Below are 22,527 nucleotides of genomic sequence, written 5' to 3' on the forward strand. Positions count from 1 at the left end.
CAGGAGGGAAGATGACTGGATGTCCTTTTTGCCATTCAATGCGACTTACATGGAGCTTATCCTTTAAAATTTGGTTCTGGGTTTGGTACGTGCTTTCGTGCTTCATACAAGGTTTAAGACAAAAACCAACTGCAAGCTGTCTCATTTTCCATCTACAGGCACACCTCGTCGTATTGCGTTTCGCATTACCCGATTCGCAGATACCGTGTCTTTTACGAGGTGAAGGTTTGCGGCAGCCCTCCCTGGAGCATGTCTCTTGGGGCCGTGTTTTCAACATCATTTGCTCACTTCGTGTCTCTGTGTCACATTTGGTAATTCTCACAATTTTTCAAACTTTTTCATTACTACGACATTTGTTATGATGTTCTGTAACCAAGTGATTACAACTCCCTGAAAGCTCAAATAACAGCATTTTTTAAGCAATAACGTATTTTTTAAAATGTTTATTTCTTCTGAAAGAGAGAGAGAGCGAGAGCTGAGGAGGGGCAGACAGAGAGGAAGAGAGAATCCCAAGCGGGCTCCAAGCTGTCAGTGCAGAGCCCCGTGGAGAATTCCATCTCATAAATTGTGAGATCGTGACCTGAGCCAAAACTCAAGAGTTGACTATTTTACCAACTGAGCCAGCCCAGCGCCCCAGCCATAAAGTTTTTTTTCTTTTTTTAATGTTTTATTCATTTTTGAGAGAAAGAAAGAGTGCAGGTGGGAGAGGGGCAGGGAGAGAGGGAGACACAGAATCCGAAGCGGGCTCCAGGCTCCGAGCTGTCAGCACAGAGCCCGACGCGGGGCTCGAACCCACAGACTGCGAGATCGTGACCTGAGCTGAAGTCGGACGCTCAACCGACTGAGCCACCCAGGTGCCCCATAAAGTATTTTTTAATTAAGATATGTATATTGTTTTTCTAGACTTAAAGCTAATGCACACTTAACAGACTACAGTATACTGTAGACAAAACTTTTATATGCACTAGGAAACCAAAAAATGCATTTCACTTGCTTTATTGTGATATCTGCTTTATTGTGGTAGTCTGGAACCAAGCCCGAATATCTCTGGGGCATGCCTGTATTTCAAATGCAAAAAACATCACCCCTCACAGGCTTCCAAAGTAAGCAGCAAATACCAAGAAAAATTCACCTTTGGTTTGCTTTTGAAAATCAACACGTTGCCCTGTAAAGGCTTAGAAATCAATGCAATAAATTGTGCAGTGTTTCAGCACTGGCCTTTAAAAAAAGTTAAATAACTAATATATGTGCGTGTTGGAGGGGGCAGCACTATGTACCCACGTGACACAAGAGTAAAAAACGCTCTTTTTTAGTTAATACTACATGGGGCTTGTAAATCTGTACAAGCAAAGGTTGAAGCAATGTACTGAATCTGATTGGACACTATTGGCTCTGTTCATTTGCTGAGGTCCACAGGGAAACTCTGTGCGCCGGCGGCCAGATTTTTCTGATTTATAAAAAGAAACAAAAAATTTACGTTTCATTTCTGGTTTTTCAATCCCAAACTGGTAACCCCAGGTCGGGCAAGAGGGTCCTTCCCTAGTCAACATTCATGGAAGGACATGCCATGAGCCTGCCTGGTTTTAAATTTTTATCAGCACTCAAATGCAAAATAGCCCCCTAAGTTCAAAGATAAGACATCTCTGGAAGTGAGTTTGGAAACATGGGTGCTTCTTGGAAGACGGGGGCAGAACATCTGCCCATGGTTATAAGAACTTCATCCAAAACAGGGTCCCCAAAGGGAGCAGGAGCTGTGACAGAAAGGGGAAAAATGAGAACTTAAAATATTATGAAAACCAGGGGTACCTGGGTGGCTCACTTAAACAACTGACTTCAGCTCAAGTCATGACCTCATAGTTTGTGAGTTCGAGCCCCACATCCAGCTCTGTGCTGACACCTCGGAGCCTGGAGCCTGCTTCGGATTCTGTGTCTCCCTCTCTCTCTGTCCCTCCCCCGCTCATGCTCTGTCTCTCTCTCTCTCTCTCTCTCTCTCTCAAAAATAAATAAACTTAAAAAAAAATTATGAAAACCAGTGTGTAAACAGGCTCAAAAGACAGCAAACAGAACTCTATTTTCCCAAGACTACTCAGGATTAGGCTAATGGCCTCCAGTATTTCAAGTTCACGGCCAATTACTAACCACTGACTTACAAATAAGTTATTTTTTAAACTTTTTGACAATTATGTTTGATGTAGCTAAATTTGCGTCACACACCAACAGCCTGGAGATACCTATTTCAAAGGTAAAAGAAATTTAGTTCCTTCTAGAATGATTATGAATATCTTATTGGTTCACTTGCTCATTTATTGTAGAGATGACAAATCTCGGGTTGACACGTGACAAATGTCTATTACCTGCTGTGACATCCCTCGATGGATGTCCGGGCTGGGAGAGACTCAGCTTGAGTTTTCCATCATTTAGAACAAGGACAAGAGCCCCCGACCCGTGTTGTAACTGACTGGTCAGCAACAGCCCTGCTCTGTTCCACGTCCGAAACTGGAAAGCGGCTGACACTTTGTCCTCTCCAGAGGCACCCGGGAGAGCCAAGTAGCTGCTGGAACTCAGGAAAGTCACAGGGACAATCTGAAGGTGTGAGCACGAGTAAGACACATTTCCCTGTGAACACAGCAAAAGAGGATTTAGGAAGGTGCCGGAAGGATACTTCCATTTCACGAACAATGGGTCTTCCAAGATTTACAGTATCCTATCAACCTTCTAGCAAACTAGGACTTTCAAAACGAGGCTTCCCCATCAAACTTAAGTCCAGATTTACCTTACACGTCCTTCAAACCACAGCACCGCCCTCTCCGGGCAAACCTATTTCTGAGTCCTTCAGGGGAGTTCTGCCTTCTCCATTTCTGGGCTTTGGCAAAGGAATCTCGAGCCACATCTTTCCCAGGTCTTGTGCTGGACGTGGGATACAACAGACGAGACAGACTTCTCCCCTCAAGGTGTTAGGTGTTTATATCTGGTACGAAGCCCAGCACCAGGGACCACCTTCTCCAAGAACTTTCCTGAATTCGCCTTGGTTATGTAAACGTGCTTATAGCTGTGTCACTCAGGTGATGCGTGTACATCTGACTCAGGTGGGCAGTATGCTTCTGCACATCCGAAGGGAAGGATGTGGCCAGGTGACCTTTCCAAAGGCAAACAGGCTGCCTCTCAGAAGCTCTCACGGGCCGGGTCGCCCAGGGTGTTCACCCAGCCTAAGGTCTGACCTGCCTGGCAGGTTTTTATAACTCTTTTTTATTCTATTTTACCAAAAAAACACACACCTTTTATCTTTAGATTATTTCTCTGGCTCCAGGAGCAAACTTATTTTTAATCGCAGCATTTGGAAAAGAAGGAACTTAAGTTCTTAACATAACTCCAATTAAGATCTCTACTAGAATTTTTGCCTGGGATTGGATACATTTTCATAAATTCCAGAGGAATATGTACCGAAACATTGCCATTCCTCTCCAAAATATATTATGCAAAGAAATACAGTGAGATGGGACTGAATTCAGGAGACGCCAAAGCATCCACACCATAAAGGCACTGTAGTTAAGTCATTATGGTATTGCTATAGGAATAAACGTAACAGCAGAGCCCAATAAATAACCCACAGAAAGATCTGAGAACATATGTACAGTCAGTGTGTAAAAAAAGGTACGATTCAACTTAGACACAAAAGGATGGGCTTAATTACTACATAGTGTAAGAATAAATGGGTATCCCTAAGGCCTAAAATGACAACTGATCCACAGAAGGAATAAATCCTAGACAATCAAAGGCTTAAAGATATTTTTTCAATTTTAAAACACATAAAACCAGCTTAAAACTTTTTCCCGGAAAATCCATGAGACTGTATCTAGCATCTCGGGTTTTAGAAACATTCCAAATACTACAAAGCTATAAAAAAATACATAGACACATTGACCACATACAAATAAAAACATTTATATACTCAACGCAGCATATAACATTTAGTATAAAAGATACGATATACAATACATAATTATATTAGAACATGACTTCACATTTAATATAAAATTGATTAGTCTGAAAAACCTATCTGGACCCTGAATGACAAAGGGTAATAATCTGCCAAACATAAAACTCTCTTATAAATTGGCAAGGAAAAAAATCGTTTAATAAAATTAAAAATGGGCCAAAGAATAAGAATCAACAGTGATCAGAAAAGCAAATCCAAACGGACAAAAGATTATTTCATTCACCGGTAGTCAGATAAACACGACGTAACCATCCCATATTAGTTCATGTCCGTTGAGCTGGCAACAGTCTGAGAGCTGTTTGACGCGTGTGGCTGCCTGACACTGGATGGAAGGACTGTGTCACACACTGCTGATGGCAAATGTCGTGTTACAGTTTGGGGAGGGGGGGCAAACAGCAACATGAATTAAAATTTCAAGCTGCATAAAATTTCCAGGCAAGAAATTCTACTCCTGAAACTTTTCCCACCCAAATAAAAGACCCCGTATCTGAAAACAAAGGTGCGACTGCCCGTTGGTGGTAAAACAGAAGTAGAAATAAAGCAAACGTCTTGATTAGAAAATGACTTTCCTAATGGCAAACTGCGCAGCCGTGACAACATAGACCTACACCTGCTGACGGAAACGAATTTCCACAAGGTTTAGCGGAGTCGGAAAACCGAGACTGAGAAAAGCTTCTCTAAAACGATCCCCTTTCTGTAAACGGCGCTGGACATGGAGGCATCTACGTTCACACATACGTGGGTGAACCTGAACCCACTGATCTGTACAGGATTCGGTTATAAGGGCCCAAACATGGAAGGACGGGTGCTGGCTTAGTGACATGCCAGGCTGGGCGAGGGCCGGCAGCCATATGGAGAGACGGAACAGTCACAACTCTCCCATCCATCTTAGGGGTTAACCTGCTTCCAGATAACAAGCTCCTTACATTGCTGACCTAAGTCCCTGCATCCACAGCGGGCAGACCACTGGCCTTGAAGACAGAGGGACCCAAACTCTCCCAGCCAGTCGGTTAAAAGCCACGTCCACTTTCTGCACAGCCTAGACCTAACCTTTTTTAGCACGATGTTTTTCCTTTGGGAGTCACACAAATGCTTTTGCTAACCTCCCCCTTGCGTATCCGCAGACCCTGTCCCCCTTCGCAGAAACAACGGAGTGCTCTTGCACATCGCAAGACGGAACCAGATCCCCACGCACAGCCCCTGAGCACTGAGATAAGGTTCGAGGCTGGCATCACCGAGCCCGCCCGTGATCAAGAAACGTCGGAGAAATATTTGAGAAATTTGGCGTCGGCTTCCATACGTACGTAAAAATTAAGAAAGAACGTGATGGGGGTTAAGGAGCATACTTGGAATGAGCACCGGGTGTTGGGGGGAAATGTTGAATCACTATATGGCACACCTGAAGGTGATATTACACCGTTTGTCAACTAACCGGAATTAAAATTTTCGCCAGTAAGTTGCATTTTAAAATCTAATCGATTAATTAACATGGACGAAATATGAACTGAAAAGTATATATGACTGGTACTTTCCCTGCCTTCAGGAGAAGTGTATTCTAAAGCCGAACCAATCAGGCAAGTTGCAAGTTGCAAGTTTCTCTTGACCTCGCAAATAGACTTTCTTACCACGACGAGGGTCTGCGGTTTGCGTTTCTTGGACAAATCAATGATATCCACTCCATTATAATAGAGGTTTTCGAAGCAGCCGTGAAAGTTTTTACGTGGGAACACCACTGATTTTCTGTGTCCGGGAATCCCTCCAAAGCTGATCTTAGAAAGAAAAAAATGACATAAATAATATTGTTTAATGATTTTCTGATTATCTGCCTAAAACATTTATGACGAGCAGGTGTACAATAACTGTCGCAGATCTATCCAGCATTATTTTGCATTATCGTGTTAATTTCAAATGAAGTTTTCGATGTAGATTTAGCAATGTTTCATTATATCTAGATAAATAGGTTAAATACCCATCTTGCAACGTGCTGCTCAAACCGACTCTGTCACTTTAGCCGATGGGGAATATCACACATCGATTTCCACGGTCACTCTTGATCTATGCGACCATACCGCTGCCCGTGATGACATTCTACTTTATAAATCTTTCTGGAACCCAGACTTTAGGGTCCTGGTCCTTGCGGTGGCTCTGCTGATAGGTTAGAATACTAAAGCCATTGATAATCTCATTCAAGGCCAGGCTCTCCAGCTGGCCTCCTCTGCTGAGGCCACTTATCCTAAATGAATGCTGAAATCATCCCATTTGCTCTGACAGATGTGCTGAGCAGAACTGGTGGAACAAAAGGGGCATTTCAGCATAGGGTCAACCCGCGTAGGCAACACGCTGCGAATACGTTAAACCTTTAAATATCCCAAGAAATGGTATCTGGAATCCTGCACTTCTGGCTCTCCTGCTCCTCAAAAAAGCATGTTGGAATATACAGGGATCACTTCTCCGAGGTCCCCTAGATCGCTAATTCCGTGTAGGATTGCCCTAAAACACAGAGAGATCTCCAAGGTAAGTGTTGACATCCGACACCAGATGTAACACCAAAGAACTGTCTGAACAAATCATTTTTAAGCGCGGCCTGCTGTACCCGTAGCTCTTCATGCACACACTTCCCAGCTTTAACGCCCACTGCCTCTCGTGTGAAAACTAACATCGACGAGTGATGAAACGTCTCGACAGCACACGGGCACGTCACACGCCGACGTCAGCCGTGGGAAACGCTTCACCGGAATTCTGAATTGCTAGCCAAGGGGATTTCTCTGTGTCATGCCATTTTCCTAGAAGGTCAGGTTGCATTTAAATCCGTAATACTTAAAAAGTAATTTTCACACCTCATCATCAAGATCCAAATAGCGGGACCCGCTCTTTGCCTGGAAATGCTGCGTGTGCCTGTCCACGGTGAAGTTGACGTGTGCGTTCAGGAGCTCCAAGAGGACAGAATGCCAGTGCTGGTCGTCCAGCAGGCTGCCCAGGGTGAGGGTCACACGGGCGTCAGGGGACGGCAGGTTAGCATGGCCTAGAAGGACAGGGGAAGTAATGCACCACTCCAATTCAACACTATGACAGCCATGTGGAGGGCAGTGTTTCTCACAACTACACTTTCCTTCCCTCCTTCTCTCCCAAGCACTGGTCGACTGCTCTGACATTAGTCTCACATACAACCTTCTCTCATTTGTGAATAAATTCTTCCACGTTTCTTGTTTATATTATTATTATTATTAAATGTTTTATTTATTTTTGAGAGACAGAGCACAAACAGGGGAGGGGCAGAGAGAGAGAGAGAGAGAGAGAGAGAGAGAGAGAGAGAGAGAGGAGACCCAGAATCCGAAGCAGGCTCCAGGCTCTGAGCTGTCAGCACAGAGCCTGACGCGAGGCTCGAACCCACGGACCGTGAGATCACGACCTGAGCCGAAGTCGGACGCTTCACCGACTGAGCCACCCACGTACCCCTTGTTCTTCTTCTTATCAATTATTGCGTTTTCATTTTTCTTGAAAATATCTTCTTCCTGGGACCCCATTTCTAGTGCTACCTTAAAAATTCAATGCTCCACCCTTGCCTCTACAATGTTACCAGGTTATTGACGAAGTACAAACGGTCTTACACAGTTATCAAGCATTAAAAGTTTTCACAGTAAAGTATGTTCAAGATAAATACATGTTGCCCGGAGCACACCTCGACCAGAGGACAGTTTGCCTAGGACAGTTCTGGTTCACACCTGTTGCTCCAGAGTAATGACTTACAGGGTCTCCCTTCTTTCTCCAAAGTGTTCTGGTTGGGGTGCCTGGGGGCCTCAGTTGGTTAAGTGTCCAACTTTGGCTCAGGTCATGATCTCACAGTTCATGAGTTCGAGCCTAGAGTCGGGCTCCGTGCTGACGGCTCGGAGCCCGGAGCCTGCCTCGGATTCTGGGTCTCCCTCTCTTTCTGCCCCTCCCCGGCTCGGGCTCTGTCTCCCTCTCTCTCCAAAATAAATTTAAAAATACTAAAAAAAATTTTTTAAAAAGCGTTCTGGTTTCAGGATGAGTTAAGGACGTAGCTGTGAAAAATTAAGCACAAAAAGATACTTTCATCTCAACAAGCTCATTTTTGAAAACACCACCTTGTAGGTTTTTACCTGAATTAAGGGATAAGATGAGTCTTCCTTTAACTAACTCCAGGGTGACGTGCTTGCCATTTTGTCCTTCTCGGTGGAGTAGAATCCCATCAGTCTGCCTGGTCTTAAATTTCAAAGAAATGACATCTTTTGTTGGACTCACGGATTTTTGATTCAATGTGTATATCAAGGAGCTCTTTCCATCAAAATTAACCACCTCAGATCCTACAGTGGGAGACATTAAAAAGTAACCTAAGTACAACATGTCTTTATTAGCGCATTGAGATGTGTAAGTCAACACACACATACGCAAGGGGGAAATCCATGTGGCTAATTTTCCCTTCCTACCAGTAGCCAATACCCCTAAACTCTACTCTTGGCCTTTCCTGACGTTTTCCCCAAAATGTATCATCTAGACGTACATGCCAAGTACGTTGGCCAAGTCCCAGTTGCTCCTGCCTTTCTAATGACCACTTCTCATCCTGTAAAAAATGAAGATCAGTAAAGAAGTTGAAGTCACCCCCCGCTGCACCCCCCCCCCCCCCCCCGTCACACCATGGCTACGACGCTGCCGTTTTCTCTCAACTTTCTGGCCGTTTCATCTCTCCAACCATCAAGGTCCCTTGCATCTGAAAAAGTTATATTTTATCATTAATGTAGAAAGAGCACTGGTCAAACCACTTGAAGACAGAACAAGAGAGACACAGAGGGATTCATATTACCCAGAAAAATCTCCTGTGTTTTTCGTATCTCACAAGTAAACAAGACAAGACGTGACTGTGCCTTAAAAAGACAAACACCGTGTGATTTTACTCGTGCGTGGAATCTAAAAACAAAACAAATCAATAAATAAACAAGAAGACAGACAAACAAGAAGAGAGAAAGAGCACGGACAGGGGAGGGGCAGAAAGAAAGGGAGACACAGAATCCGAAGCAGGCTCCAGGCTCTCAGCCAGCAGCACAGAGCCTGACGCGGGGCTCGTACTCATGGACCGTGAGATCGTGACCTCAGCTGAAGTCGGAGGCTCAACCAACTGAGCCACTCAGGTTGCCCCTATTTATTTATTTTTAAATGTTTATTTCCTGAAGGAGAGAGAGAAGAGAGAGAGGGAGGGAGGGGCAGAGAGAGAGGGAGAGAGAATCTCAAGCAAGCTCTGCACTATCAGCACAGAGCCCGACGTGGGGCTCTATCCCGCAAACTCTGAGATCATGACCTGAACCAAAGTCAAGAGTCCAGTGCTTAACTGACTGAGCCACCCGGGGGCCCCTAAAAAGAAAAATTTTAAGAAAACATATGTATAACAAATAAAGGTGCGAGAGAAGGCCAATAAAATGGGAAAATTCAGAAGCTTGATTTTGATTCACACACACAGTGGAAAATATATAAACACTGCCGTCTGTCTAAAAATCATGTAAACAAGCAGTTATTCTCCATTGCATAATTAAATGAATGTGCCTGATAAAAACATAACCCTTTGTCAAATTCAAACAATGTCCTTTAGCGTGTTAGATGACAGTAATGAGAATTTGATAATGAAGGATTTAAATACTTTCACATTTTACTAGTCTAGTTTTTCTGCAGGCACGTCACCGAAAGGCAATGATAATAATTAAGGCTTCTTTCTTTTTTTTTTTTTAATTTTTTTTAACGTTTATTTATTTTTGAGACAGAGCATGAACGGGGGAGGGCCAGAGAGAGAGGGAGGCACAGAAACTGAAACAGGCTCCAGGCTCCGAGCTGTCAGCACAGAGCCCGACGCAGGGCTCGAACTCACGGACTGCGAGATCATGACCTGAGCCGAAGTCGGACACTTAACTGACTCAGCCACCCAGGCGCCCCTAAGGCTTCTTTCTGAAGTGAGCGAATGAGAGCTGTTTGTTCCATGAATGATTTTGCCAGGATTATTCTGATCCGATAGCTTTGGCCCTCAGCTTCCCTGGGGCCACTGTTGCTTTGTAAGCGTAATATTGACCTTCCAGGGATGAGAACGTGCTGGAGCGTGGGGTTAGCACAAACTGCTGGGCCCCATCCCCGGAGTTCCGACTCTGCTGGCCTGGGGTGGGAACAGAGAATCTGCGTTTCTAACACGAACCCCCAGCAATGCCGCTGCTGGCTTGATGACTACATTTGAGAACCGCTGCTCTCCAGCAGCTAAATTCTGTTTCCTGGAACCTTCTCCTCAGGCAAAACGGAGCGGTGAAAAATTTACTGGATTTATAGAAACGCAAATGAGTGGCCTTACAACCCTTGAAAGTTTTCAGCTCTCTCTCCAACGAGATCACGGACACTTGGATGTTGCACAATCAACCACATGTTAATCATCACATGAGATCTTATGAGGCAGACTTCACATGTCTTTTGACAGGTTTTCTAGGCCTGTAAAGTGGCGGAATTATATCATCCAGCTACGTCATCAACCGAGTCAAACAAAACCACTTCAAAAATGCATCTTGTAACAGTCCTGGTTAGTTTCACTAAAGTCTTAACCGGTAACAGACTTAAGCTCCGTTAAGTCTGTTACTTAAAACGGTAACAGACTAAGGGGGTGAGAATGACACGGATAAAATTCAGGAATTGCTTTTAGAAGTCTGGAAGGTTAGGCTGCTCCTCCTCTTCATCGGAAACTATCCACATCAGTCTGCAGCCTGTACAGCCCCGGTGAGCTACTTTCTGCAAAGGTTTGTTAAAAGAACAAAGAACAGTGGCAGAGGGCACATGCTCCCACCGAGCCTAAAATGTGTGCTGTCTGGCCCTTTACAGACATGCGTACATCTTCCACTCCGTGGAATCGACTGGTGACGGTCACCGGGCTCAATTCCTGATTGTTCAGAGGTGGCCGTGACGAGAACCAGTTCAGGGCCAGACATTTTGTGGTCTTTCTTTGATTTCAACATCAAAAACCCTATTTTAGATGGGAAATCACCAACTTAATTATTCTTTTGATCTGCCTATTGCATAATTCAATACACTTCATTGGTGGCTTTTTTTTTTTAATGTTTATTTATTGTGAGAGACAGAGGGAGAGACAGAGATTGTGCATGCACGAAAAGGGGAAGGGCAGAGAGACAGAGAGAGGGAGAGAGAGAATCCCCAGCAGGCTCCTGACTGTTAGCGCAAAGCCCGATGCAGGGCTCAATCTCATAAATGTGAGACCATGACCTGAGCCGAAATCAAGAGTCGGGTGCTTAACTGACTGAGCCACCCAGGCACCCCCACTTGTGACTATTCCTGAATGTATATTTTTATAAGGTATAAGAAAGTATTTTGGCTCCTGTGTCGTATTATAAAAGATTGGTTTTATATGGACAAGCTTCTGTAACTTCAAATTCGGCTTCAGCAGGGATTCTGCTTTGGCAAATACAGTTTTGTTAGTAAAAGACCATTCTTCCCCATTTTCCTCCCCCCCCCGCCCCGCCCCTGCCTTGACTTCATTTTCATTCATTCCCCAAATGCAGCCCCATTTTCATTTCATATTGACATAGGCCACGAGGCGCCACACTGTATCGATGTCGGGATAAAACAGAAGCAGACAGACGTGGCCGGACCCTCCCAGAGCAGACAGTGCTTCCCTCGTGTCCCCACTTCGGCTCTCATGAAAGAATGCATTTCTGCAGGAATCACCTAGCCTTACCGTGGGGCTAAGAAATTTGGTGACGGGGAAGCAACTCACAGTCAAGATGAGGGAAGCAGGGGCGAGAGGGCTTTTCTCCGGGGAAGCATTTGGAGAGAAAGAATGTAAACATCCTACTAATCACATGGTGCCTGTCACATGCAATTTACAGACAGGCACCAGAAAGAAGCCAACATGGTCCCAACAGTGGGCCGAGACACAGACTCGGAAGCAGGCTCCAGGCTCTGAGCCATCAGCCCAGAGCCCAATGCGGGGCTCGAACTCACAGACCGCGAGATCATGACCTGAGCCGAAGTCGGCCGCTTAACCGACTGAGCCACCCAGGCGCCCCTGGGCTGTACTGTTAATCAAGAAGCCCCTCTGTGAAGCCCAGCATATACGTTATCACAAAGATGCTTTACAACAGGAGCATTTAGACTGGAAACTCAGTGACAGGCCTCATCAAAGAGAATCGATTCTGCAAAATGCCCTTTACTTACAGATACTCAAAAACCAATCCGACTATCTGAAAACAAATTGACAGGTCGGCAAATCCAGAATGACTTTTTTAAACACGTATCCCTCAAACACGATTTTCAAAGGCCATAGAGTTTTCAAAATTAAACCAAAACATCATACTGTGGGAGACAGAAGGCTTAGCTCAATGAGTCAATAGGAGTGAGCTCTCCGAGTATGGATGGGGGACAGCCCCGGGGCCCTCAAGCCTCAAGCTCCACCTTGACAGTAATCTCCACTAAATAGAGGCTCCCCTGATCTCTATACCACTGATTACAGACTGACTAGAGAAACCACCTTTCCAGTCTTAGAGCTCACTGGTGACGCTAAGGTGACCTTTTATCAGCTCATGAAGGTAAAGTGTTTGATACTGGACTATTGTAAGAGCAAATACAATTTACGATGCCCATAATTAATACAAATAATCGACTATAATATTTATTTGAATAAAAACACCAAAATGATGTAGTAAATTACCGCTTAGCATCACACTGAACTTCCACAAGAAGGCTTCATGAACAATGTCTTTGTAGGTCATTCAACTAACTAAATAATTGGGGTACTTGAAATAGAGGTCACTTGTCACGCATCAGAATAGGAAGCGGCACTTTCCTCTATTGGAAGAGTATAGAACCCACATTCCAAAATAGAAAATGTGATACTTACTTGAAAATAACAGCGTTTTTCCAATTTTACGTGATTTTATCATTATGAGTTTTATTTATTTATTATTTTATTTATTTTGAGGGACAGAAAGCATGAGTTAGGGATGGGGCAGAGAGAGAGAGAGAGAGAGAGAGAGAGAGAGGGAGGGAGAGAGAGGGAGAGAGAGAATCCCAAGCAGGGTCCGCACTGTCCGCGCGGAGCCCGACGCGGGGCTCGAACCCACGAACCGTGAGATCATGGCCTGAGCCAAAGTTGGATGCTTAACCGACTGAGCCACCCAGGCGCCCCTAATTATTAGTTTTATTAACTGAGATTATGCTTTGATGACTGAATCACCAACGGTATTATGAAAAAGGGCCCCCCACACCAGCCAATTAGAGAAATCCAGGTTACTAGTAGTGAGGCCAAATTTGTGCTAATCGACTCATAGCCCCTGCATCCGGTCCCACAAACAGCCTTTCAGACAACACAGAGCAGCAGCAGCTCAGAGAAAGGACCGGCGTTGTCCCGTGAGGGTCCAAATCCTCATTCCACTGTGGAAGACCTTCACCTGTCCAGGTCCGTTTTCTTATCCGGAGAAGGATGAAGAGGGCTTTCCCACACAGCAACTGAAATGAGTCTTAAACAACTTAACACCTTGACGGTGTGTGCAGCAGTGACCGAAACACGGATGTTGACTGCCTTATTACGTTTGAGCACCGGGCAAAGAAAAAGAAATACAGCAAGAGCTAAAACCGCATTTACGACTTCTGCTCCTGACCAAGATGGAGTGACCAGATTTACTCTCTCACTTGAAGCTAGAAAAAAGGGGGGTGAGGGGCTGAGGAGGACATTAAACAATGGTTTTCATGCCCGAGGGATGGGAGACACAAGATGAGCCCTGGAACACCAATTGGGCACTGCCTGGAGAGAGTGTCCAGGTCATAGGGCAGAAAGGAGGAATTGAGGCAGAGCCCAGCAGACGTCCTGGGAAGAGGAGACAGAGTCAGAAGTCTGGGGGACACAGAGCACCTGGAATCCACAGGCAGAGTACGAAGAGGGGAAGGATGAAAGGTGAGAACATGGGCGACCAGCAACACGCCCCTCTTGAGTGTTCAGCAAATGCCGATCAGTGTGTGCGAGGCACGGAGCCCATCAAGACCGGGAAGTGAACCATCTAAGAGGACAAATGGCTTGGGAACAGTGCCCACTGTTATCATCCAGACCGGAGACCTCACCAACATCTGCCAGTGGGTGGAGTACTCAGAAGGCTCTTACCTCAGTGGTGGGAATAATTACCCTAGACTAAAACACTGCTTTGGTTGGGCTAACACACTTTTTTTTTTTTTAACGTTTATTTATTTTTGAGACAGAGAGAGACAGAGCATGAACGGGGGAGGGGCACAGAGAGAGGGAGACACAGAATCGGAAGCAGGCTCCAGGCTCTGAGCCATCAGCCCAGAGCCCGACGCGGGGCTCGAACTCACGGACCGCGAGATCGTGACCTGAGCTGAAGTCGGACGCTTAACCGACTGAGCCACCCAGGCGCCCCAACACACTTTAAAAGCAACACCTAGAAGAATCAAATCCCTTCAATTCAATGTGTCCTTGAAGAAAGTTCAAGCATACAAGAAAGCAGGAATATCCAGCACCCAAGGTAAAAATCAAAATGTCTGGCATCTACTCAAAAATCTCCAGGCATACTAGGAAGCTGGGTAGGATGGCCCACAGTGAGGGGAAAAAAAAAAAAAGCAATCAAAATAGAACTGACCCAGATATTATAATTAGCAAAGAAAGGCATTAAGGCAGTTGTTACAACTGTCATGCATATGTTCAAGAATTCAGGTAGCTACACAAGAGATACTTCTAAAAAAGTGAAAATTACAATGTCTGAGTTGAAAAACACACTGAATGGGACGACTGGCAGGTTAAACAATGCAGAAAAATAGACTAGTGAACTCGAAGACACAGCACTAGAAATATTTTAAAATGAAACAAGGCATAAAAACAATTACTTGAGAAAATAAACAGGACATCAGTGAAGCTGTGTGACACAACAAAATCAAACAGCCTAATATGTGTTTCATCTAATGACAATTGGGTCCCTTAAGGAAAAAAGTGAGGGGAAAATGTAGAAAAAAAAATATTGGAAGAAACGATGGCTGAAACTTTCTAAATCTGATGAAAACTATAAACCCACAAATCAAAATAACCCAGTGTGCTCCAAACACAAGAAACCGAATAAAACAAAACCAAACTACATCAGAAACAAATTGCTCAAAATCTTAAAAGCAGCTAGAGGGGAAAAAAAGGCATGTCACATTCAAAAGACACATAGATACAGATAGCAGTGTGTTTCTCTGGGGACAAGATACAAGTGAGGAAACATAAGAGCAATGTCTTGAAAGTAATGAATGAAAAAACGTTATCCTAGAATTCCATACTGAGCTCAAATAACTCTCAAAAATGAAGGCGAAATACCAACTTTCTCCAGACATCCAAAATGCGAAAAGAAGTCCTCACCAGCAGACCTACACGGCAAAAAATGCTAAAAGGAGCCTTTGAGGTGGAAGGAAAATGGTATGTGGAAATGTGGATCAATACAAAGGAATAGAGAACGCCAGAGTTTACATGGGTCGATAAATATAAATGTGTATGTATACATGTATATACATACCTGTATCTCATTAGATAGAAAATACTAACTGTATGTTGTATATAAGATAGAATGGTAACAGAAGGATTATAAATACTGACACATGTTGAGGTTGTTAAATAAAACCATTTTTGATGCAATTATCCGTCGGTTTTTCTATTTTTATTTTTTTTAATGTTTTTATTATTTTTATTCTTGAGAGCGAGCAAGACAGAGTGCAAGTCGGGGTGGGGCAGAGAGAGAGGGAGACACAGAATCCGAAGCAGGCTCCAGGCTCTGAGCCGTCGGCACAGAGCCCGATGCAGGGCTCGAACCCACGAACCATGAGATCCTGACCTGAGCCGAAGTCGGATGTTTAACTGACTGAGCCACCTAGGCACCCCATCAATATACTTTTTAAATAAACACAATATTTTCAAACAATTACCTGTTTTATTCCCTTATTATTTTCCCTGCTAACCCATTTTATTTTCCTTTTTTTAAAATATTTTTTAATGCTTATTTATTTATTTTGAGACAGAGAGAGAGAGAGAGAGAGGGCAAGTGTGCGAGCAGGGGAGGGGCAGAGAGAGAGAATCCCAAGCAGGCTCCACGCTGTCAGCGCAGAGCCCGATATGGGGCTCGAGCTCAGGAACCGTGAGATCACGACCTAAGCCCAAGTCAGGCGCTTAACCGACTGAGCCACCCAGGTGCCCCTAACCCATTTTATTTTCAATGCCTGATCTGACACAGGACTGGAGGGCCACACGGACGACTGGTGGATGACCACGTTGTTTGCCATTCTGTGCCTACATAATCCACATTCCCAAGGATTCATGCACTCTCTCCTTCGTCTTTGCTTTCCTTCCGTCCTCCCCTCCTTCTTTCTTCCTTCTCTTATTCACCAATAAACACACTAATAAACCATGATGGGCATGGAACCAGCTCAAGGGTAGACTTGAAGACACTGACCTTGAATGTGGGGAGTCGAAGTAGATGGCCAAAAAGCAGCAACTGAAGATGCCCCAAAGAGGAATAACAATCGAGAAAGAAATGAAGATAGACCTGGGCACAGAATGCCTGTCTGTGGCTTCAGAGACCTGCATCAGGGATGTCAACTTGGAATTGATCAGACAGAGTGCATAAACGTTCCTGAAAACTTAAGAAAGCAGAAAGACACCCAAGGGGAGACCTTTTCAGAGTAGAATACAAAGCCAAGAACAAGTCCATGGGGAATATGAGCACTGGACACTGGGGGCTGCTGCAGGGGGCAGGGGACTCTAAACAGACTGTGCACTCTAGACGTGGGGGGGAGGGGTTTTCAGGAAGAGAACACTCATGTGCCAGGAAGCCATGAAAATGCATGAGGTTGGTTTCTACGAATGGCCAGTGTCATTGGAGTATAACTGGGGTGTAAAGAAATGAAACCAAACAGAGAAGTTGCATCCAAGGGACACTATATGCCAAGATAAGCAATCTGGACATTTTCTCACTATCAACAGAGAAGTAAAAATAGAAATGGGGGGGTGGAGATAATCATTAGCCCTTTGGGCTATAAACCATATCATATTCAAACACTGTCAAAAATAAAAGTGCAAAGTGCTAGGCTTCAACAATCATTCTTATTAATAATAAAAATGAAGACAATAGAGAGAGAGGCCCTACTATCAAGGAATGTACTCCGCAAAGTTTCACAAGTAGTGACGACTATTATAAGTTACGGTGGGAACCCCTGATGCCCGACAGCTCGTGTTCGCTGAATTTTGGATGCACGCAGGCCCCATGAGAACTACACAGCCAACCAGCCCTTCTGGGGATCAGGCGCACAGCTTTGATCTTTCTGGAACTGACCTCTAACCGGAGGAACCATGGTAATATCTCCTCAAGAAGAACATCAAGCTGATGGCAAATCCCCATCAAAGAGCACGCACGGCTTTCAAGTAGTAAACTGATGTTGTTTCCCGGGTAATGGGAGAAAGGAGAAACTCATTTTAGGGGATCAAAGAGAAACCGAGGATCAGGCGTCCCGGCCGTTGCGGCCGTGAGCGTGTTCGTGGATCCCAGAAACAAAAGGATGGAAGGAGATGACCGACGGAAAGAGAAAGAAAAAGGCGGACGGCCACGCGGCGTCACGTGGGCTAAATGGTGCACGGAAGTGCCATGCAGAGGTAGGATTTGGAAACAGAGCGGAAGGGGAGCCTGTCATCTGGCAGCTGGATGAGCTGAGGCCGAAGGGGACCCTTGAATCTAGAACGGGGTTGCTTCTGGGATGGTGAGCCTCACCTCCAGAAGGTCTCACTGTCTGTGGGGTTAGCGAAGGGGCAATGGTATCATTCCTACACAACCGCTCCCTGTGCCCTCGAGTGCCCATAGCCTCCTTGATCCCTGAGCCAACAGAAGCTGAGATTCCTGCAGCCACTATTTCTCCACACGTTCCTCCTCCCTCCCCGGGACCCCTCCCTGCCCGCAGCTCACCTCCCAAGCCCTTCACTTGGAAAACCGACTGACCGCTCTACTCCCTGTGCCCTGGGGTCACGTTCCAGTATTTTACGTCTGTTTTGTACAATTTTATGGCTTCTCATAAAATCCTGACAACAAAAATGAATCATTCTAGAACGGCCCCCCCACCTCCAATGTTTAACACAGTTCTTGGCAAATGGCCAAGTGTCCGATAAATTCTTAGATGGCAAGTGAGGGAATGAGGAAATGAAGGCCAGGATAATATAGTGGTTACGAGAACCGAATTTGGGAGAAAAGACATCGCTTTTGAAATGAAGTGGGACCAAAAACCCAACCTTACGAGATGTCCCCATCCGATATACTCTTTGGGTTAGTCTCCGGTTTTCTAGAAGGTATTTTTTAATCAGTATTTCTTCTTTTCATGTTACTTTAAGTAAATACTGGTATATTCTAGATCATCGAAATGGCAACTATAGAGTTGATTCCCCCATGTACTTCACTGAAGGTGTTTATGCTTGTATTTACGCGATTTTTGTTACTCTTCTCATCAGTAGAGAAAAGAGGGAAGACACGACCATAAATGACATTCAAAAGAGGCCTCAAGTAGAGAAAAGTAGAGACGCAAATGGTGAACCTAAAAGAAGAACTGAGTCATCATCGTGGGGTTCGGGGAAAACAAGATCACCAGCGTCCCCACACGAGGGTCACCCCAGCGACAGCATCAGAGAACAGCATCATCGGTCCCAGTAAATGACTGCTGTCGATTTGGAGTTCGTTACTTTCATGAAGTAAAGGTTCTGAGGCTCAGGCCAGGTGCACCTGCACATTCGACTAGAAAATAACTAAAGACAGCATAATATCAAGGCATTCCATAAAAAACCGTTTTACATAGATATTTAAAAGGCTGAGAGAAGTCAGTTTCAGTTTTCAGTTCGGCATTTAGAGCACGTCAGCCCGTCATCGATGTCAGCGGGGGGAAATAAACACCACTTACTGTATGCACATCCGTACACTTCTATCCGCATCCCAATCCTGCCCTTAGGGTTCCAGGCTACGGGGAGGAAGCGCAGGAACCTGGCTTCGAAGGGAGGCTCGAGTCTGTAATGTACCACGCTGTCTGCGTTTGTGTTTCCTGGAAAACCCTGGGAGAAAACGGAGAAAGGGATCAATGTGTCTGCAGAATGCCCAGTTCACGCTGTCACCTCTCGTGCCTGTGAGGGATGGGTGCCTCACCTTGTTAATATGCAAAAGGCCACCCGCTTTATAGAAACGCCGCTAACGTTTGAGAGGCTGTGCGACAACCTTTCTTCAGGGTCTGGATTAGTCGCCATGGTCTAAGTTTTCCTTATTTGCAGGGTAAATAAGGAATTTGCAGACGTTCACACGCAGCCCCACATCCAAGGCAATCAAGTGGAACATGGAGCCCGATGCAGGGCTGGATCCCACAACCCTGGGATCATGACCTGAGCCGAAATCAAGAATCGGATGCCCAACCAATGAGCTACCCAGATGCCCAACCCCTGACGCTTAATATGGCCTTTTAAAGTTGATTCCATTGATTCGTCATCAGATTCTTAACCAATTTTCCCAGATGGCCTAGGCTATAATAGTAGTCATAACAATCTAAAGTTTTCCTGTTACACAGCATCTTACTAGAAAATGCTACCCCATCCAAGGACCTTACCGGTCTATGCTCCGCAAAGAACGAGTAAGGGCCCTCAGCTTCTAAAACGTAATGCCAAACGTTAAGTCTATCTAAAATTCTGTCAGTTCTTTGGAACCCAACAGTCAAAACTTCCAGTTGTACGCTCTTTGATCTCTCCCAGTTTTATTATTCAGAGAGGCAAAAGATGTCCCCGTAATACTCCTGCATACGACAGTAATATAATTAGGGGGGAAAAGTCGGCCCTTCCTTATGCCCACTTGCATCAGAAGGTCAGACTCACCTTCCTGCCTGCATGTCACACAAACAGCCAGATACAATCAAACAGCCCGGGAGCGAAGTTCTTAGCTCAGCCAGGAATGATGCCTGCCTCGTTGTCTGGCCTTGTGGAACACTAGGCCCCAGCTTAACGACCAAATCAAGTTCAATCCCTAGTAAGCCACGACAACGAGGTATAAACAGACGGAACTAAGGATATCAAAAACTCCAATGTGTTGGGATTCTCAGATGCTGTAACTCTTCCTCTGGGCTAGAGAATGAAATACCAACTCAGACGCACTCAGTCATCTCTCTCTCGTTCAATGGAAGTGTCATCTTTGTCCTTTACGCCGTCTTCGTTTTCAAGGGTTAGCAACTGCTACGCCACGATCAGCGTGCCTCCACGCTGCAGAGGTGAATTTGGAACTGCATTGTACCTGCCCCACCACTTGCCGGCCCGTGGTCTTAGTTGTAGTTATGGGCTGCGGGCCACAGTTCCCTCGCCTACAAAACCAGCTTGTAAACCCTAACTCCACAGGTTGAGATGTTACTAAGTTAGACAATATCTGAAAAGTAACATTCCCGTATCGGCCTGGAGGTAGGCGGTCCACGAAGGCTGGCCACTGTGGCTGTGCCCCTGGCTGCCATTTTGGATACCGTCGGTACCTTCGGCCGAGGGGGCTCGTCTGTCAAACTCACCATCCTGTTACTTAACATCTCAGGTTCAGTACCCAAGATGTGCAGGTAAACAGTGAAGGGAGAAACATCAGCTCCTACATTCACGGTGATGCCAAACTTGTAATTCAATTTAAGAACTGAAGTCAAGGGGCACTCAGTTGGCTAGTCAGGTAAGCAACTGACTCTCGATTTCCGCTCAGGTCATGGGATCAAGCCCAGCGTCGGGCTCTGTGCGGACACGGCGGAGCCTGCTTGGGATTCTCTCTCTCCTTCTCTCTCTCTGCCCCTCCCCGCCATGTGCTCTCTCTCTCACTCTCAAAATAAATAAAGAAAAAAGAATTGAAGTCAATATTTATTTGAGTGTAGCTGACAAAACTTGTAAATCTCAGCATGAACCATTTAATTAAATTACTGCCTAAGAAGGATACTTAAGTTGTATTTTCTTGATATATAATTACTTCCTTCTGAAATATTGTTTACTGACTATAAATTCTGAAAATCGCCCTTCAGATTGTGTGATGATAGTGCCAGACAGCAAAAGGAATTTCGAGTTCTATTTTAGTGGAATTTACACAGAATACTCTTTAAGAAATACTTCAAGTGGCAATAATGTCTTAATAGTCTATGAAAAGTGGGGATTCAAAACACACTCTTCCCAACTTCTGAGAATCTGTGTTCAAAACAAAACATTCATCGCGTACGATTTTAATTATATTCAAATACTTGGAACCTATGTATGTGTATGTATACACCTATGCGATGATCATAATTCATTCTAATTTTAAGGAATTACGTTATTTGTGTCTCATGTAGAATTATTAACAGTCCTTTTGGATACAAATCAATGATACGTGTCCTTAAAGATACAGAGATTAAGTGAAGTGAGTCTCGCACAGGTGGGATCTCTACTAGGATATCTATGCTCTCATGTTTGGGGCTAATTACTGAAATGATCCCGTATATTTTTGTTAAGCTAACGTTTCTTTTTCAGAGGTGGTATAATCTATTATTCTATTCTAATCTATTATTCTATTCTATTCTATTCTATTCTATTCTATTCTTCTATCTATATAATCTATTATTCTATATTTTTGGTTTAGTGTTTCCAGAACAAACACTGATGCACAGGCTGAACGCAGACGGACAAGAACAAAGGGTCACCCTCGCCCTGTTCTAACACGCGGGAAGGGGCAGACCCCACGGGAGCAGAAAGCAGCGGTCCCGGTGGAAGCGAGCTGCCCTGGGCGATTCCTCAGCAGCTCTCACCCAGGCTCCCCTCCATGCAGACCTATGAAAATCGAAAATCGGCTCTATCCAACTTCTTCCCCATCTCTCGTTACAGGAGTGACCTCAGGGAAGCCAGCGTCTTCATGTATAAAGTAGGAACAAGAAAAACTCTTACAGTTCTGATGGGCTAGGGTATGAGAGTTTCACGCGTTCATCATCTAACCGTTTTCTCCATGGCATTCCTGCTGAGGGTCGCTGGAGGGGTGCTGGGTGGAGGCCTCGATGGGCTAAATGGGCGACGGGCACTAAGGAGGGCACTTGTCGGGATGAGCACTGGGGGTTATATGTAAGTGATGAATCACTACATTCTATTCCTGGAATCATTATTACAGTATATGTTAACTAACTTGGATTTAAATTTTAAAAAATAAGCTAATATTTGAAAAGGTTCACAACAGTACCTGGCTGGCATAATAAATATTATACATCACAATTAAACTAATTGCACTCAACAAATATTATACATCACAATTAATAAATAACACATGAACTGGAAAAAAAATAAACCAACACCCCCCCCCCACTATCGATCAGAAACACTTCAGCTAGACGTGGACCCAATATTCAATCACTTTAAAAGCATCACAACTGAGTGTTTCATCCATGATTAGGAACAAACAACGTCTGATGAAGTTTTCCGTTTCCCCGTTAGCTATGCGGAAGGGAACCCGAGTCCGCGG

General features: G+C 44.7%; 1 protein-coding gene across 4 annotated transcripts in view; it reads right to left on the reverse strand.

Annotated features, from left to right (window-relative positions):
* The window catches only part of LOC131492158 (contactin-associated protein-like 3), a 194,680-nt gene that overhangs the window by 87,299 nt on the left and 84,854 nt on the right, over positions 1–22,527 (reverse strand). For 3 of the 4 annotated variants that reach the window (XM_058695863.1, XM_058695862.1, XM_058695861.1), the window contains 5 exons: positions 18,956–19,103; positions 8,116–8,319; positions 6,835–7,019; positions 5,623–5,766; positions 2,355–2,616 (listed from right to left, as the gene is read on the reverse strand). In XM_058695863.1, coding sequence (XP_058551846.1) covers positions 2,355–2,616; positions 5,623–5,766; positions 6,835–7,019; positions 8,116–8,319; positions 18,956–19,103 — 943 coding nt within the window. Of the gene's footprint in view, positions 1–2,354; positions 2,617–5,622; positions 5,767–6,834; positions 7,020–8,115; positions 8,320–18,955; positions 19,104–22,527 lie in introns of those variants that run through there. The other variant, XM_058695864.1, reaches the window with a different exon arrangement.

The sequence above is a fragment of the Neofelis nebulosa genome, chromosome 12 (assembly GCF_028018385.1).
Source record: "Neofelis nebulosa isolate mNeoNeb1 chromosome 12, mNeoNeb1.pri, whole genome shotgun sequence".
NCBI classification, from domain to species: domain Eukaryota; kingdom Metazoa; phylum Chordata; class Mammalia; order Carnivora; family Felidae; genus Neofelis; species Neofelis nebulosa.